At 39.6% G+C, this 19,605-nt stretch overlaps 1 protein-coding gene and 1 non-coding gene across 2 annotated transcripts; both read right to left on the bottom strand.

Moving 5' to 3' along the window:
* Positions 1-4,792: 4,792 nt before the first annotated feature.
* LOC130499334 (small nucleolar RNA R71) lies at positions 4,793-4,900 on the bottom strand. The gene has a single exon (XR_008938212.1). It is a non-coding gene; the product is annotated as a small nucleolar RNA R71 (small nucleolar RNA).
* An 11,724-nt stretch (positions 4,901-16,624) lies between these two features.
* On the bottom strand, positions 16,625-17,152 carry LOC130498805 (uncharacterized). Its single transcript, XM_056992426.1, has 2 exons — positions 16,865-17,152; positions 16,625-16,767 (listed from the first exon to the last, which is right to left on the bottom strand). The coding sequence occupies exons 1-2, from the start codon at positions 17,080-17,082 to the stop codon at positions 16,722-16,724; spliced, it is 264 nt and encodes an 87-aa protein (XP_056848406.1). The 5' UTR covers positions 17,083-17,152; the 3' UTR covers positions 16,625-16,721.
* Positions 17,153-19,605: the final 2,453 nt, after the last annotated feature.

The raw sequence follows: 19,605 nt of genomic DNA, 5'->3' as shown, positions 1-19,605 counted from the left end.
CATATATCTAGTATCTCATTTCAAACAACCTTAAACTTACACAGATACTTTAGTCATTGGTAGGTGGATTTAGACAATAAATCAAAATTGGAGAGAGTCGAGCAGGTAGCAAGTCATACCTTGGGCGAATCTTGCCTGCTTTTTCTCGAACAAATCGTCGCTTTTCTCAAAATAAAGAAGAGTGGATAATAGAAATGTTCGCACATTAAGAAACAAGTTTATATAGAAACCCTAGAAAAGAAAGTGATTGCCTTGTGGCACTGTGGCCCGAGTTCTTATTGTGTTTTATTAAAAAAACATTTTAATCTCTGAATTAGAAGGAACCAATATATTTTATATATAAATTAGATGATTAAATATGTTTTACATTAAGACTTTTAAGCTCTGAATTATAATGGACTTCGAGTTTTCTTTCTCTCTTTTTTTCTCTCTCTAGATCTTTCACAGAGATGAGCAGAGAAACTCTAGTGTAGATCTTTGGATCTAAAGTTTTTGTTTGTAATATATCTCCAGATTAGCCGAATAAATTTTTCGCTTAGGCAATTTTTCGTTTCGCCATGATGAGTTTGTTGTGTTCTTTGATCCACAACAGAGCGATGCCTCAGTTTGTTTCTACTTGTCTCTGTTTTCTGGATAGTTTAGATTTATAAATTTTGATTTTTGCTTTCCGCTTCGTCCTTAATTTCATCCCGCGGAATACTGGAAAAAGTTCTTTTTCATTGTTCACTCTGATCTCCTACATAGGATAATCAGTATTCACTCTCTAATCAGCCGTCTATGCCAATGGATGCTTTGAATCGAGTATGTAGAATATTCAGAAGAGCTAGCATTTTTAAAGGCGTTCTGGCAAAAGGGTCTTATCTCATCTTGGATTGAGCTTCCTCTAGTATAATTCAGGTGATTCAAGGTTTCTTTGCTTAAGTATTGCCAAATTCGGTTTTTCACATGACCACAGACCATTTGTATGTTGATATATCACATACGGAATTAAAGATATTAACAACTAAGAAGAAAAGAAAGATAAAAAGCATAATATGTAATATATAGTTTTCAAGAAATTTACACTACAGTGATTTTTTGACGTCAGACAGCTATTCTATTATTTAAATTTGAGGTAGTCTGAGTAATTAGACCGAAATAGAATAACCAAGGTAACCAAAATTTCAATGGAAAAATTTCGCAGACTTAGCTAAAGAATCGAAAATGACATTCTGTGCTCTTGGGACATGAGATATCTTGAAATCTGGAAAGCAAATCTGTAGCGTTTTTATATCCTCCAGTTATGTTGCAAAGTTTGGCCAGGTTTGAGGCTCCGCTATCATCGCGATCAGATCCTTGTGATCCATTCCGAAACACTGACATGGTGAATGTTGTAGCATATTCTCTATAGCCCATCGCAGAGCTTCTATCTCAGAATGTAGAGCAATCTCTCGTCTTCTTACATTTCGCATCCCCATAAGCTTAATCTTCCCAAAGTTATCCTTCTAATCCCACCGCATCCACTGTACTGTGTTGTGGCCGTCCATGAGGCATCTATCATATAGATATTATCCAGATTTATGATCTAGGCTTCTTCGTTACTATGCTATTATAAATCAGGAATTACCACCTCATTTGCATTAAACTAGGCTTGGCATTAACTTTCTGCATATCTAACTAACTCCAAAGGATCCATGTTAATTCCCCTAAAGAGTTTATTATTTCGAGCCTTCCAAATACCAGATTATCCAGGGATAAGGATCCTTATCCAGGGATAAGGATCCCTATCCAGTACTGGTTCAACAATGTTATTCTTCCTCAAGAAGATATAGTCCATATTGACATATATGCTTGATAGTGGAAAAGTGTTGGAACAAGATGGTGTAGCTGATAGAGCCCATACTTGTAGAGCTGGAGGACATTCAAAAATGGCATGAGTAACAGTTTCTTCTGGTTCCCCACATCTTGGGCAATAATTATTGCATCTCATATTGCGGCGTGTTCAGATTTCTCGTTACCAGCAAGCTACTTCATGTTATTACGACTCGAAGATAAGATATCGAGCCTTTTCTATCAACGATCTGGTCCTGCATAAGGTGTTCGATGGCACAAAAGAGCCTGGCGCCGGAAAATTAGGAACGAAATGGGAAGGACCATACATGATAACGAGAGTAGTACGCTCTGGGGTCTACGAACTGGAAAAATGCAAAATCGGACTCCCAGAAATAAGACCTTGGAATGCCTACAATCTAAAGAAATATTATAGGTAGAAAAATCCCAATATTCGACCTCAAGAATCGAACATCGAGCTGGGGGACCAACAACTACCACAGCGTCATGAACAGCGTAACGAAAGGCAAAACAAAAAACGTCATGAACAGCCTAAAAAACTACGAAAGGCTTGATCCTCTGAATTACTTACACCAGGGATCTTGACATAACCACTAGGAGCAATATGATCATGCATAGTGATTAATCCATCAAATGATGATTAAAGAAATTTAATCTGAATAAAAAGACAAGATTGTTATATACTTGGAATGAAGTCGTTATAGATCTCTAACTTCAAGATAGCTTCTACTATATACATTTTGGACCGGACTTCACACAAGAAAACACATACATAACTAAGCCACTGTTTTTAATTAATTAACGCCATTAAGATAATCCAAGAATAGTAAAACTGGAATTATAATTTACACTTGGGGACTGCAGCGATCCCAGCATGAGGTCCTCCTAAGGAGACATAGTTGATGACCAGGGGCGGACGCACGTTGTAACTGATGTCTTGCATAATTGCATTGTTTCACCTATTCCCTTCCATGCATTTTCATCATATAGGTTAGATTCTAGTCATGTTTAGGTTGCATTTTGCATACATGAGTCCTTATCAGGTACTGGAGCATCTTATGGAGCTTATAGAGACATTGGAATGCATTTGGAGCTCAAAAGATGTGAAAAGGAGGATGATTGGACGAGAGGAGCCTGGAGCGACTTTAGAAGTCGCTGTGTGACCTCGCTCCAGCCGGAGCGACCAGCATGAAGAAAGCTGGAGCGACCACTCCAAGTCGCTCGGCTTTACACGTCTCGAAGACGAAGGAATCGACTCCAGAGCGACCCCTCGCAGCGACCATCCGAGGTCGCTCCGAAGGCCAGAGCGACGTGTTGGAGCGACCTGCGGAGGTCGCTGCGTGTTTTCCATTTCCGATTTCTTTTTAATTCAAGGACTTAGTTGCAATTACTTATGTCGTTTTGGCACTCTGAAAAACCTAAGTTTAAGACTGGTTGTAGCCACTTTTGGGCAGATGATCTTTTGTTGAAGAGAAAAACCACAAAATACTCTTGGAAAGTTCATCTTTTGGATTCATTGTTCTATTGTTATTCCTTTCTTATTGATTTCCTGTGTTCATCTACATGTTTAATCTGAAATCCAGTATGGGTTTAAGGTTTAATATGAAGATTAGTGAGTAGTTCTCTTCTGAATTCATGGGTTAGGAAGACTAGGGTGATTAAGCTAGATCAAGGATGTTTTTAGTGTAGATCAATCTCAAGCCTTGCTAGTAGAGTGTTCTTACAGCCTCTTTCGATCTGATCATTCGAAAGTTGATCTCTAGACATTTCCCACCCAAAAGGTGTTTGTTGAAATGTCTGAGACAACTCTACTAGGCTCTTAATGCATCTTGCCAAAGATATTTGTTGTTAAGAGTGTTAGGATAGCTAATAAACCTGTTCTTATTGATTGCTTTCATATCATTCAGCCAAAGAGATTTGATGTTTGAGATGTGTTGGCAAATGAGCATTCATCTAGATATAGAGCTTGTTTAGGATCGTGTTTAGGCTTAAGGTCATTTGTTTGATTCATTATTGTCATCTTTGTTTGATACTTGATCACCCGAAATCATATTCCAATACCCATGAGTTCTCTTTATTCATATTTAAGCAAATCATTCATTTACTGCGTTTTAGTTCTATCTTGTCATCATAGTTAGTCATTGTTTCTGAAATCATTATAAATCATTGGTTGCATTTAGATTAAGTAAGTGCTTGCATTCTTAGTGCTTGAAGTCCCTCAGAACTGGTTCGACATATTACTTCCATTTTACTATCATTTGACTTAGGAGCCTCAAAACTCCTAACATCAAATTGGCGCCGTTGCCAAATTCTGAGTAGATTTGAACATTGAGATTTAGTACCTTGCTTGAGACTAAATCATTTTCTTATATTTTGCTGATTACTGATTCTCCCTCTTCAATTCCCTTTTGATCTGTAAGTGTATGAACTTGAGGAGCAGGGGTCCAACAAACCTAGTTCCAAGAGCAGCAGACATCCGAGCTTTAGAGAGGGAGTGTGCTAGAAAAAGGAGAGAAGAGGAGCAACAGGCTCACATACAGGATCCGAACATTGAAATGGCTGACCCACAAGCGAATGGCGATGGCAACGCCCCACCAGCTAGACCAATTGGTGCCTATGACCGGCCAACTAACCATGGCCACCTGTTAGGAATCAGAGCACCAGCTGTGGCAGCAAACAACTTTGAGATCAAGTCAGGGTTGCTGAACCAGATTGAGAACAACAAGTTTCATGGCCTGGCTGCAGAGAATCCATTCGACCACTTGGACAGCTTTGATAGATACTGCGGTCTTTCCAAAACCAATGGTGTATCAGAAGATGCTTTCAAGCTCAAGCTTTTCCCTTTCTCTTTGGGGGATAAGGCGCGTCAGTGGGAGAAGTCTCTGCCAAGCAGCTCCATCACCACTTGGGATGACTGCAAGAAAGCTTTCCTAGAGAAATTCTTCTCTACTTCCAAGACAGCTGACTACAGGAATGAGATATCCGGATTCAAGCAGAAGAACTTGGAAGGATTCAGTGAAGCATGGGAAAGGTTCAATGGCTACCTAGCTCAATGCCCACACCATGGTTTCAACAAGGGAAGCTTGCTTAGCACATTCTACAGAGGTGCCTTACCTGAGTACAGAGCAAGATTGGATACTGCAAGTAATGGGAACTTCTTGGACAGAACAGAAGAAGAGGCAGGGAAACTTGTTGAAAACATGGTCAAGAGTGATGCTGTCTACAGTGGGGATCATGACAGAGCTGATAGGTCAGCAGACAAGCAGACACGAAAAAAGATAAAGGCTTTGCAGGATAAGATTGACATCCTCATTGCTGATAAAGCTTCTCAAGCTCAGATGAACTTTGTTGGCAACCCACAGCACGAGATACCAGCTGCTGTCAATGAGGTTGAAGGTCTGGAAGGTCAGGAAGAGTTGTGTTTTATCAACAACAATGGTACTTGGTACAAGAAGGAGCCAAACTTTCAGTACAACAACTATCAGCAGAGACCTTACTCTAACAACCAGCAGAATGGATATCAGCCTATGAACAACCAGCAAGGTGGTTATCAGCAAAAGCAAAACCCTCCTCCTGGTTTTCCCAACCACGGTCAGAACTCTTCACAACAGCAGCCTGCTCCATCTAGCTCTACACCCCAAGAGAGCAGCACTGATGCACTTCTGAAAAAAATCTTGGAGTCACAGACTAGAAGTGAGAAGCATGTTAGTTATGAGCTGAAAAACCTTCACAACAAGATTGATGGGAGCTACAATGATCTCAACAACAAGTTCAGAGCTTTGGAGAATCAATTTGCTTCCATGAACACTCAGCAAAATCGCCAACAAGGCTCTCTACCTGGAAAACCTGAGCAGAATCCCAAGGATGCAAAAGCTATCACACTTAGGAGTGGTAAGGAGTTACCTCCTAGAACACTCACCAAGGATGCTGAGAAACTAGGTGAGGGGGTGGCCATCAACATAGATGATGAAGTGGTTATTGTTGATGAGAAGACTAATGATGAGGTCTTGGAGAAGATTGTGGAAGCTAAAGGTAAAGGAAAGGTTGGAGAAGAGAAGAAGACTGTAAAAGATGGTGAAGTTGTTCCTCCAGCAAAGGAGAATGCTTTTGTTCCCCCTCCTTATGAACCCAAACTCCCATTTCCTGGTAGGTTCAAGAAGCAATTGCTGGAGAAGTACAAAGCTCTGTTTGAGAAGCAGATGAGTGAGGTTCAGATCACAATGCCAATCATTGATGCTTTCATGCTGGTCCCTCAATACAGCAAGTTCCTGAAAGATGTCGTAGCATCAAAGAAGAAAGAGATGGAAGGTATGATGATTCTCACTCATGAGTGCAATGCCATAATTCAGAGGCTTGATGTTCCAAAATAGCTAGAGGATCCAGGATGCTTTACACTTCCTTGTACTCTTGGACCCATGATGTTTGAGAAATGCCTCTGTGATTTGGGGGCTAGTGTGAGCTTGATGCCTTTGTCTGTTGCTAAGAAGCTTGGTTTCACTCAGTACAAGAAGTGTAGACTCTCTCTGGTATTAGCTGATCGTTCGGTGAAGTACCCTGTTGGCATCTTAGAGGACCTTCCAGTGATGGTAGGAAATTGTGAGATCCCTACAGACTTTGTGGTGCTTGAGATGGGTGAAGAAGCTCAAGATCCCTTGATCCTTGGTAGACCTTTCTTAGCCACAGCAGGAGCCATTTTTAATGTGAAAGAAGGCAAGATCGATCTCCATTTGGGTAAAGGAAACATCCTCCACTTTGACATCAAAGAGGTGATGAAAAGACCAATCATGCAGGCACAAATCTTCTACATAGATGAGATGGATGCTCTTGCTGATGAGCTCCTTGAAGAGCTATCAATAGAGGACCCTTTACAGCATGCCTTGACCATTGAGAGAGATGATGAAGTGGTTGAGAACCTGGCAAGCACTGCATATGGACTGATGCTGGATTCACACAAGGGATTTAATGGCAAGGATCAGTTTGAGGAGTTACCACATGAGATTCATCAAGAGGCTGCAGTCACTCAACATGAAGACATCCAGCAAGATGACTGGAGTGAGCTTAAGGCGCCTAAAGTGGAACTAAAACCTCTTCCCCATGGTGTAAGGTATGCATTTCTTGGTCCCAATGAAACCTATCCTGTCATTGTGAGTAGTGAACTTACTGAAACTGAATTGTCTGAACTTTTGAAAACACTTAAAAGGTTTAGAAAAGCAATAGGTTACTCACTAGATGACATCAAAGGAATTTCACCATCTTTGTGCATGCATAGGATACATCTAGAGGATGAATCAATGACTTCTATCGAGCATCAAAGAAGGTTAAATCCTAACCTGAAGGATGTTGTAAAGAAGGAGATTCTTAAGCTCTTAGATGCTGGGGTTATTTACCCTATTTCCGATTCAAAATGGGTATCTCCTGTGCATGTTGTCCCAAAGAAAGGTGGAATCACTGTGATTAAAAATGACAAAGATGAATTGATACCAACAAGAACTGTCACAGGTCATAGAATGTGTATTGATTACAGAAAACTGAACTCTGCATCTCGAAAAGATCATTTTCCATTGCCCTTTATTGATCAGATGCTTGAGAGACTTGCTAATCATCCATTCTATTGTTTTCTTGATGGGTATTCAGGTTTCTTCCAAATCCCCATACATCCCCATGATCAAGAGAAAACGACATTCACATGTCCTTATGGTACCTTCGCATATCGAAGAATGCCATTTGGACTATGTAATGCTCCAGCTACCTTCCAAAGGTGCATGGTGTCAATTTTCTCTGATCTAATTGAGGATGTTGTGGAGGTGTTTATGGATGATTTCTCTGTCTATGGATCTTCGTTCTCTGCTTGTTTGTCAAATTTGTGCAGGGTCCTACAGAGATGTGAAGACACCAACCTTGTACTGAACTGGGAGAAGTGCCACTTCATGGTCAAGGAAGGGATTGTGCTTGGGCACAAGATTTCAGAGAAGGGGATTGAAGTGGACAAGGCTAAGATTGAGGTTATGGTCAGTTTGCCTCCACCTAAGACAGTGAAAGATATCAGAAGTTTTCTTGGACATGCTGGTTTCTACAGGAGGTTCATCAAAGACTTCTCCATGATCACTAGACCGTTGACCAGGTTGCTTTGTAAGGAAGCCACTTTCAGCTTTGAAGTAGAGTGTCTTGAGGCCTTCAAGAAGCTGAAAAATGAACTTATCAGTGCCCCCATAGTCCAACCACCTGATTGGGATCTCCCCTTTGAGATCATGTGTGATGCTAGTGATTATGCTGTGGGAGCTGTACTAGGACAGAAGAAGAATGGGAAAACTCATGTGATCTACTATGCAAGCCAGACCATGAATGAAGCTCAAATGAGGTATGCCACCACAGAGAAGGAAATGCTAGCCATTGTCTTTGCCTTTGAGAAGTTCAGAAGCTACTTGGTGGGATCTAAGGTTATTGTCTATACTGATCATGCTGCTTTGAGACATCTTCTAGCCAAGAAAGATGCAAAACCAAGACTTTTGAGGTGGATCCTATTACTTCAGGAGTTTGACTTGGAGATCAGAGATAAGCCAGGAGTTGAGAATGGTGTAGCTGATCACTTGTCCAGGCTGAAGGTGGAGTATGGAGTACCTATTGATGAGGGACTTCCAGAGGAGCAAATCATGGCTATTGGAGCAGTGATGGCAGTTTGTGACACTGGTAGAAAGCTTGAGGAAGTGAAGGCAACTGAAGAGAAGGAACCTTGGTATGCTGATTTGGTGAACTACCTAGCCACAGGAAAAGAACCTTTGAATCTTGTGGGCTATGCCAAGAAGAAGTTCTACAAAGATGTGAAGAGGTACTACTGGGATGAGCCTTATCTCTACACTCTCTGTAAAGATCAGCTGTATAGGAGAGTGGTTGCTAATGAAGAGGTAGATGGGATCCTCACACAATGTCATGGATCATCCTATGGAGGCCACTTTGCTACTTTTAAGACTGTAGCAAAAGTGTTACAAGCTGGATTTTGGTGGCCACACATGTTCAAAGACACACAAGACTTTGTCTCCAAATGTGATTCATGCCAAAGAAGAGGAAATATCACCAAGAGGAATGAGATGCCTCAAAATCCTATCCTAGAAGTTGAGGTCTTTGATGTGTGGGGTATTGACTTCATGGGACCATTTCCTTCATCATATGGGAACAAGTACATTCTTGTGGCTGTTGACTATGTCTCAAAGTGGGTGGAAGCTATTGCTAGTCCCACCAATGATGCTAAAGTGGTGACCAACATGTTCAAGAGTATTATCTTCCCAAGGTTTGGAGTTCCAAGAGTTGTGATCAGTGATGGAGGTTCTCACTTCATTAACAAGCTGCTCGAAGGACTTCTAAGGAAGAATGGTGTGAAGCATAAGGTAGCAACTCCTTACCATCCTCAGACAAGTGGTCAAGTTGAGGTCTCTAACAGAGAGATAAAATCCATTCTGGAGAAGATTGTGGGGATCACGAGGAAGGATTGGTCTAATAAGCTTGATGATGCACTTTGGGCCTATAGGACAGCTTACAAGACACCTTTAGGTACCACACCTTTCAACCTTGTCTATGGGAAAGCATGTCATCTACCTGTAGAACTTGAGTACAAGGCATTATGGGCAGTGAAGTTGCTGAACTTCGACATCAAGAGTGCTAAGGAGAAAAGACTTTTCCAGCTACATGAGCTTGATGAGATAAGGATGGATGCTTTTGAAAACTCAAGGATCTACAAAGAAAAGACCAAAGCTTTCCATGACAAGAACATTCTGAAAAGAGAGTTCCGAGAGGGAGACCAAGTCCTTCTCTACAACTCTAGGCTGAAGTTGTTTCCAGGAAAGCTCAAGTCAAGATGGTCCGGTCCATTCAAGGTCAAAGAAATCAGACCTTATGGAGCAATAGTTCTATGGAGTGCTGATGGAAGTTACTTCACAGTGAATGGGCAGAGGGTTAAGCTCTACATGGCGGATGCACCAGAGGAAGATGGAGTTTTAACTCCACTTTCTGATCCTCCCCCAGCCTAATCCAAAGGAGGTAAAGTCAAGCTAGCGACTCAAAACAAGCTCACTTGGGAGGAAGTCCCATGTATATCCTTTGTACATATTGCATTAGTACTTTAATTTTCTTTGTTTTTCATCTTATTGCATTAAAAAAAAAATATATATATATATATATGGGAAGTGAAGTTCTATGCAGGTTTGGGGTCGACTCGGTGTGAGAAGAAAAATGGCCTGGAGCGACCCCTCCAGAGCGATTAGCCCAAGTCGCTCCAGCTGGGAGCGACCCCCATGAGGAAACTTGGAGCGACCACACTAAGTCGCTCGGCTCACACGCGACGGAGGGAAGAAAAAAATTGGCCTGGAGCGACCCCTCACAGCGACTACTCCAAGTCGCTCCAGGTCCGGTCCAGGTAAGTGATTTCTAATTCTAAGCCCGGTTCGATTCGATCACACCGGTTTAGTCACTTAAATCGAACCGGTCGACCCTCTCACCTCCCCCAAAACCCTCGATCTCACCCTCTCCACTCTCTTCTCATCTCACAAACTCACAAACTCTCTCAAACTCTCTCATCACCAAAACCTCCATAACTCTCTCAAATCTTCACCAAATCAAGTGATTCTTGTTTCTAAACCCTCACTCTCGCCCCAGTAGCCCCATTCCCATAATATACTCGCCATTTACATTCATCCAGAGCAAGGTACCAATGGGTAAGAAAACAAGAGCACAGTTGACAGCTGAGAAAGACGCAAGAGATGCAGAAGATTGGGCACAAAGAGGAAAGTCTTTAGAAGATGAAACTGCTCCAACAGGGACTGAGAGAGCTACTAGGCAACGAACTCAGGCTGCAAGGAAGTCCACTGAGCAAATGCAGAGAGCAGAAACGACTTCAGCTGCAAGGAAGTCTACTGAGCAAGTGAAGAGAACAGAGACGACTTCAGCTGCTAGGAAGTCGACTGAACAGGGGAAGAGAGCAGGAAAGAGTATTGCAACTCCCACTGATGAGGAGAGTGAGGAAGGTGACGAGGAGTCAGAAGAGGAGCCTGCACCAGCGAAGAAGGCAAAGATGACAAAAGGGAAAAGTATTGCTGTTGAAAGAGACAAGGGAAAGGTTCCAACTCCGGAAGAGCTGTATGATCACCTGATGAATGGGATGGGCTGGCAAGCAACAAGATTTGCTGACCTCGAGCTACTGAAGGCACTTGAGATCGACTCAGATATGGCGGAACTGTTGGGGCATTTGAAAATGCCAAAGCTTCTCACCATGGCTTATCCCACCTACAAGGAGCTCACTTCCCAGTTCTTGTCCACTCTGGAAGTCACCTACCATGACTCTAGACATGTTCGGCAGGGATGGGGGAAAATCAAGTTCAAGATCGATGGAAGGGTCTACTACATGAACTTCAAAGACATTGGGGCAATCATGGGTTTCCAAGATGCAGAGGAGACTACTCTTCCGAGGTGCGACGGCCTTTCGAAGAAGCTGTGGGAATTGATCACTGGAATCAACCACAGGACCGGCGCTGACAAGAACTCTCGCATCCGACACCCTACAGTGCGCTACCTCCACCGACTGCTTGTACACCTCTTCTACCCACGGAAGCAGCATGGTAACGTCACAGAGGAAGATCTCCGCCTTATCTGCCCTGCTATCAGTCCCTACACTACTCCGGGACAGCTACCACTCCCTAGCACAGACATTTACGCCAAGTTTGGGATGGTAGGATTCTTTGTGAGTCGTCTTGAGCACTACAGAGACTGGGCTTGGACCACAGGGGATAAAGACCCAAAGATAGGGATTGGAGGGATGATCACACCTCTCCTACAGACTCTGAACATCAACTTAAGAAAGGGTGGAGTTGGTCCTAAGCTCATTGATGGAGCCTACTTGAAGATAGCCACCTACTTCAGTGGAATGTACCAGGGCAGCTACGTCTACCACTATGGCTTGGAGGGAAGGAAAGCTGAAGTACTCCTCCCAAACATGGACCTGACGAGCTTGATCATCCCTGGAGTCATCAGCTTCGACCTTTCCCCGACAGACTTCTTTAGGGAACACGGGACTCTCGATCCCGTTGTGGAATTAGGTCGACCTTGGCAACCTAGAGAGTCGAGAGAGACTGAGCCAGAGAGACCTGCTAAGGCGGCTTCTCAACCCGTCTATGGTCAACCGCGCTACTCCTTCCAACCCTATAAAGGGGTTCTTCCACATGGTGCTCTTCGTGATGCTCATGAGCACATAGGTCGACTGCAGCGATGGAACAAGGCTCAGGACAGAACAATAGAGAAGCTAAAGACCAAGTGCAAGTCGCTTAGCAAGACGGTGAAGCAGCAGGCCAAGTTCACATCCAAAATCTTGAGGAAGATGGCGGATGTGCTGACGAGGGGAGGTATAGCAGGATGCAGCAGGTCAGACTTCGAATTCCCGGACGCTCCGCAGCCCCGGCGTCCACCTCATCCTGCTACCCTCAGCCTTCCCCTCACTGAGAGACAGCAGCGGCGCCTAGACAGGAACCCTCCCATCGAACCCTCATCCTCAGGAAACAAATCTCCATCCTTGGCATCTTCAGATGACGACATATAGGTTGAGGAGGTTCAGAGTCAGCACTGGTACGGAGACTACAGTTCCGCTGGGGGCTACTACACCTACTTCCCACCAGATGATGGCGCTGGCCCATCTGACTCCACTCACCACCCATAGAAGGTAACCCGCACTTCTTCCCTTGTAAATACCATATTTCTTGCATTTAGATTTCTTTTGGGTATCTCTTTCGACTTAAGAACACAGAGACTGTGTGAATTAAGTTTGGGGGAGGTACCATGTATTTGATCATGTTTGCTTTCATGTCCAAGAGTCTCATGCATTGCGTTCTTATTCATATTCATAAAAAAAAAAAAAAAAAAATTTGAAAAAGAAAAAAGAAAACAAAAAAAAGCATAGCATTTAGACTGCATTCACTTGCACCTTTTAGGAGAGTCTAGAGCATATAGGTTGCATTTCTCTTGCATCGGGAGCAATGATTTGAAATGCCTTGGAAAGAACACCACCTCGCGCTTGAATTGATAATGCACCTCTTGTAAAAGCCTTGTATGTTTCGAGCCTTGAAAACTCTTCTTGAAACGTGTTGCTTGCTTGATATTGACATTGCTCTTGAAAACCAACTCCAAACTGAACTTGAATGTAATGAACTTAATCTCTCTTGCATATGGGCACTTGCATACTCTTTCATGGGTCTCATACACATTTGGGTTATCTTATTCCATTCATTATCCTCTTGTTAATCCAAATGGCACTCCCATACCCTTTAACCCTCACCATTCATTGAAGCCACCATTGATTTGCTTGAGTGAGGCCTTTTTGTGAAAGCTTGTCATGTGCAAAATCTTGAGAGTATTAGGAGCGACAATGGTTTGTTCTTATCTTTGGCTAGCACTAGGACCTCATTTGAGCTAGCACTTAGGATGGTTGTTGGGTTTGTAAGCTTGTTTTTGATCTTGGGATTGGGATGTGAGAGAGAGATGAAAGAAATGAACCAAAAAGTGAGAAAAGAAAAGAAAACCACTAGAAAAAAAAAAAAAAAAAAAAAAAAAAACTCTAGAGTGTATAAATAGAATCCCCTTAAAAAAAAAAAAAAAAAAGAAAAGAAACATGAAAGGAATGGGGGAAAGAAAGAAAAAAAAAGAAGAGAGAGTTTAGTAAAAAAAATTTCCTAGTTGGTTAAGTAAGAAAGAGAAGAGTGTTCATTGGGTGAGTGATGAAAGTGGTATATTTGGGTTTTGGGATGATGGAAAGAAGAAGGGTAGAACTTGTAATCATTTAGGAAAAGGTAGGATGATAAGAACAAGTCATTGTATGCATGAATTGCTCCTTTTCTTAGATAAATTTTGCATAATGTTCTTGCTCCTTTTCTTGAGAGTTAGCAACCATGAAAGATATATTTGAAACCTCTCTTGCTTCACATTAGACCATTTTCTCTCTTACCAAGCCAAATGATTGAGATCAAGTCCCCATTTGCAAGTATTCACCTTTTTGTGTTGTATAAATGAATGTGAGAGTTGGTCTAAAGAGTTTGTTGATGGATGAGCATTGTAACTTGTGTAGAGGCATAGGAGTATGGATAGGCCTTGAGAAGCTAGAGTGCGATAAGAGAGTGTGCTATTTTTAGACTTTGAGTAAAATCTAGTCCTATGTGTGTTTCTTTTGGCTATGAGCTCCCACATTCACATCCTCTTTCTCAATGAGTTCTAGAAAGTTCACTTGTGGACAAGTAAAAGAACAAGTTTGGGGGAGTTGATGTCTTGCATAATTGCATTGTTTCACCTATTCCCTTCCATGCATTTTCATCATATAGGTTAGATTCTAGTCATGTTTAGGTTGCATTTTGCATACATGAGTCCTTATCAGGTACTGGAGCATCTTATGGAGCTTATAGAGACATTGGAATGCATTTGGAGCTCAAAAGATGTGAAAAGGAGGATGATTGGACGAGAGGAGCCTGGAGCGACCTTTAGAAGTCGCTGTGTGACCTCGCTCCAGCCGGAGCGACCAGCATGAAGAAAGCTGGAGCGACCACTCCAAGTCGCTCGGCTTTACACGTCTCGAAGACGAAGGAATCGACTCCAGAGCGACCCCTCGCAGCGACCATCCGAGGTCGCTCCGAAGGCCAGAGCGACGTGTTGGAGCGACCTGCGGAGGTCGCTGCGTGTTTTCCATTTCCGATTTCTTTTTAATTCAAGGACTTAGTTGCAATTACTTATGTCGTTTTGGCACTCTGAAAAACCTAAGTTTAAGACTGGTTGTAGCCACTTTTGGGCAGATGATCTTTTGTTGAAGAGAAAAACCACAAAATACTCTTGGAAAGTTCATCTTTTGGATTCATTGTTCTATTGTTATTCCTTTCTTATTGACTTCCTGTGTTCATCTACATGTTTAATCTGAAATCCAGTATGGGTTTAAGGTTTAATATGAAGATTAGTGAGTAGTTCTCTTCTGAATTCATGGGTTAGGAAGACTAGGGTGATTAAGCTAGATCAAGGATGTTTTTAGTGTAGATCAATCTCAAGCCTTGCTAGTAGAGTGTTCTTACAGCCTCTTTCGATCTGATCATTCGAAAGTTGATCTCTAGACATTTCCCACCCAAAAGGTGTTTGTTGAAATATCTGAGACAACTCTACTAGGCTCTTAATGCATCTTGCCAAAGATATTTGTTGTTAAGAGTGTCAGGATAGCTAATAAACATGTTCTTATTGATTGCTTTCATATCATTCAGCCAAAGAGATTTGATGTTTGAGATGTGTTGGCAAATGAGCATTCATCTAGATATAGAGCTTGTTTAGGATCGTGTTTAGGCTTAAGGTCATTTGTTTGATTCATTATTGTCATCTTTGTTTGATACTTGATCACCCGAAATCATATTCCAATACCCATGAGTTCTCTTTATTCATATTTAAGCAAATCATTCATTTACTGCGTTTTAGTTCTATCTTGTCATCATAGTTAGTCATTGTTTCTGAAATCATTATAAATCATTGGTTGCATTTAGATTAAGTAAGTGCTTGCATTCTTAGTGCTTGAAGTCCCTCAGAACTGGTTCGACATATTACTTCCATTTTACTATCATTTGACTTAGGAGCCTCAAAACTCCTAACATCAGTAACGTACGGGGTCACGTGCCCCCTACTAAATATATAAAAGTTGTGATTAGACTTACCAATTGACTTTTGCTGGCTTAGTGGCTTAGATTGTCCTTACTAAAGTTTCCTATCTTGAGTTCGATGTTCGATGAATCCATCACTATTTCACTTGGTTTTGTTTTTTTCTCTTGTAAATGGTCCATGATCGAACAAGCTTTTTTTCTTCTTTTACATGGGCCTTTCTAAAATAATTATTTCTGACACTAAATTGATATCAGTTTTAGTGTGGATTGATTTTTTCCTTTTTATTTTCTCAACATATTAATTTTCTTTTATTTTATTTTCCTAGGTTTAGGTATAACAGCAAATCAATGCCATAAAAATAAATTTGATATTTTGTCACCTTAGAATTTAAATTATATTTTTAGTATATTTTTGTTTAAAATAAATATTTTAAAAATCATTAATTGGGTAAATCCAGTAGTTTTCAGATTCTTTTGATAATATATATATATATATATATATCTTTTTTCTTTTTTAAAAAAAAAATTGTATTATTATGAATTAAATATATATCATTTTTATAGAAAATATATTATATCTTTAGTATATGTGCCCCCAACTCAAAAATATTCTAGATCCGCCAGTGTTGATGACAGGAGGAGCATCCTCGCAGAACTCGATAAGGCGTCTAGCGACCATGTTTCCTTGAGACTGTGCAACAATGTGTAACCTTGACTCAGCTCTTTCATCTGTTTAACTTTCTCACACGCTACACTTGCTTGTTGCATTAGTGGCATAAACCTTGTAAGAGTATAACTTTTCATTCTGCTATATAATGGTGAAACTTGAATGGCGAAAAACTGCATTCAACCTCTTTATAAATCATAATATTTGTACGACGACAGTATAAATCACTAGTTCAGTATTATGTTTTTAGTTTTTTTCTTTTTATTATATTATTTTAATATTTTACCTTTGATTGTTATATAACCGTGAAAATAATTTTTTATCGTATATAAAAATTTAATATTTAATTATTAAGTATCTCAAAAATAAAAAATTATTTTATTCTACTAGTTGTTGAATTGATAATATATTTATTAATAATTTTTTTGTAAAATTATTAAATCCTCAAATGCAGACAAAATATAACCTGTATAATTAGAGATTACAAATAATAAACTTATTACTATTTTATTTTAAATAAGGTTAATATGATAGAATTGATCATCACAAATCTTCTATGAAACCTTCTCTTATCATTCTTTCTTTCCGCGAAATTCCACAGATGTCATTCCATGCGATCTATTTATGCAAATAAAATAATATATTTATTGTCCGAAACAAGAACACATAAAGCTAGACTTGTAGATAAAAAAAGCTAAAAAAATTGTAATTGTACCTTCGGAAACTATGGTGAGGGGGTCCTCCTGGACCATGAGGAGGGTTTGGGCCACCACATTTGACTTTACAACGTAAATAACAATTACCGTCGTTAGGTTTACACGGTTTAGAACATTTGCGAAAACATTTTATCCATGCATTCTCTGCTTCTGTGGTGATCACCATAACAGTCACCACCATCATTATCACTACTATTACCGCACTCCATTTTGTCATTCTTAGATCCTACAAAATTGAACTTTTTCGTACCTTCTTCTATGTTATTTTTTTATTTTATGATTGTTATATAAATTTATAAGAAAGTGTTGTTTGTATTCATGTACTATGATCGGTATATATACAAAGTATGGACTCTCCTATATCACAGGATTGTGTATATCTAATACAAGTATATCATTATCTCTATCATTAACTCTAATATCTCATCCTTATCTCTATATGCTTCATTTTAATTTTGAGTAGATTTTTTAACTAAAGTTTGAGTTTGTTCTTAAATGGTTCAAGAAATCAATGATTTTCCTCTATTCATTTCCTTCTATTCAATTTTTTGGTTTATCTATAAATAGTTAAAAATCATATAATAATACCTTACTATATATCTAATTTAGCTTAGTTTTCTTTTCAGCATTTTTAAGTTCTTCGATATACAATTTTAGATTTATTTACTAACAAAATATTAATTTATATGAATATATTTAATTTTAGTAAAAAAAAATTACCTATTATAAGCATTTAGTTTTAGTTAACTAAATTTCTTTTGTTATCAATTCTATGTTTCCCCACTTGGCTTTTATTGCTCTGGAGATTGATATTTATTTAATATAAATGAATATTTAACAAGAAAAGGCTAACTTGTAATAGTTAATTACTAGTTTAATTTTAGGGTATATGTTATTTTGATGTTTGATTTACAGAGTTTTAGTGTTGGGAGACTGGGAGTACACAGTTTTAATTTTTTTCCCAATAAACCACGGGTTTTTGTTTCTATAATTTTAAATAGGTTTAAATTTTGTTGATTATTAATATTATGGTTGTTTAAATTTATTATAATTTTAAATTTTTGTTTAACTATTTTAATTTTATGGGTTTTGTTTTGCTAAAGGATTTTCTCAATTTTTTTATAAAAAAAATCCACTAATTTTATGGATTTTTTAAAACCCACTAATCTTATAACTATATTAAGAAATTAAATATTTAATGATTTTATTATTGTTGGTTTAGGCCATTTAGATTTGGTCAAAATTTCATAACTAAAGATGGATATAGTTTTATGTAATACTGCATTGAAAACTTATCAACTGAAGTATAATCAACTTTAATAATGTAGTTTATTTTATTCACTATTGATTTCACCAACATGTGAGAGCAAATTTAAAAAATAAATAAAGTTAGATATTTGATGGTTGGAAAGACTTTATGTTTAAGTTTTTGAGTTATGTAATCTTCATTATTATTTAAGATTGCAAGTTTTTAACCGGGTTTGATCGGCATTGTTGTAAATGGGTTTGATATGTCACTAGTAAAAATCTACCGCATAGCTACGACAGTCCCACTACAAAACCGTGGCTGTAAAGAAAAGCCACGACCACGCCACGTTACAGCCACGAAAGAAACATAGCCACGAAAAACGCGAAACATAGCCACGAACTAGTCACGAAAATTATTTGTAGGTAGAATAGCCACGGTATAGCAACGAAATCATGCGTGGGTGAGACGTAGCCACGAACCTACCACGACAATGATCGTGGCTAGGTTTTTTGTTTTTTTCTGCCGACATTAAAAAGCGAATAAACGTACGAATCCACGCTTTCATTGTGGCTAAAGCGTGGCTACTAGTAGCTTTTACAGTTCGAAACACAGAAAAGATTTGTGTGTCAGCGATATTTTTAACTAGCCACGAAATTGTAGTGGACGTAGTATGGCTATTTTCTAAAATATATATATTTCCCGTGAAACATTTATAACTTTCTTTTTTCAACCAAATTTTCCAAAAAAACTATGTCTTTCTACTTTGATTCAAGGGAATGGATGGATCAAAGGATTGATCCTGAGAGCAATTCTGTTTCAGAAGTGTTTCTTGGAGGCATTAACGCATTTCTTCAATTTGCATGTAATCAAGCGGATTACGAAGAGCGGCAAACGTTATTGTGTCCGTGTGCTCGATGCAAAAATGTGAAGCAACAAGATGCAAAAGTTGTCTCAAGACATCTTTTCTTATACGGTTTTAAGGGTAATTACTACGTTTGGACGAGTCATGGAGAGAAATTCTACACCATTGGTGAGAGTTCTGGAGCGAATCATTCAACGGGCGAAGAGGAAATGTGGGAAAATCCTACTTGGAATGCTCAAGAAGTTCACTACCAGAGTAATCCCGAAGTACCAGCGGACATTGCGCCGGAACCTATTGAAGAGACGGAGGTAGCAGAACCATATCGTGATAGTGTTTTTCAAGCATTTGAAGCAGCCAGTCAACCTCTCTACGAAGGATGTACAGACGGAATAACTCAGTTGTCTCTTGCTTCACGGATGATGAAAGTGAAGACGGATTATAATTTGGCGGAAACTTGTGTAGATGAGATTTCTGAAGTTTTTTAAAAAATGCTTCCGCAGCCAAATAATGCTCCAGCAACATATTACGAGACAAAGAAACTGACACGAGGGCTTGGGTTACCCCTACATAAGATTGATGTTTGCGTGAAGAATTGTATGCTATTTTGGAAGGAAGATGCAAATTTGGTT

Source organism: Raphanus sativus, chromosome 8, assembly GCF_000801105.2.
Source record: "Raphanus sativus cultivar WK10039 chromosome 8, ASM80110v3, whole genome shotgun sequence".
In the NCBI taxonomy this organism is placed as follows: Eukaryota; Viridiplantae; Streptophyta; class Magnoliopsida; order Brassicales; family Brassicaceae; genus Raphanus; species Raphanus sativus.
This window is presented reverse-complemented; position numbering and strand designations above follow the sequence as displayed.

What these genes read in the sequence shown, in the direction of transcription:
- LOC130498805 (XM_056992426.1), bottom strand. Translation starts at nt 17,082, where the DNA reads ATGACAAAATGGAGTGCGGTAATAGTAGTGATAATGATGGTGGTGACT. An exon ending in CCTCACCATAGTTTCCGAAG is followed by an intron (nt 16,768 to 16,864) that starts GTACAATTACAA and finishes TTGCATAAATAG; the next exon opens with ATCGCATGGAATGACATCTG.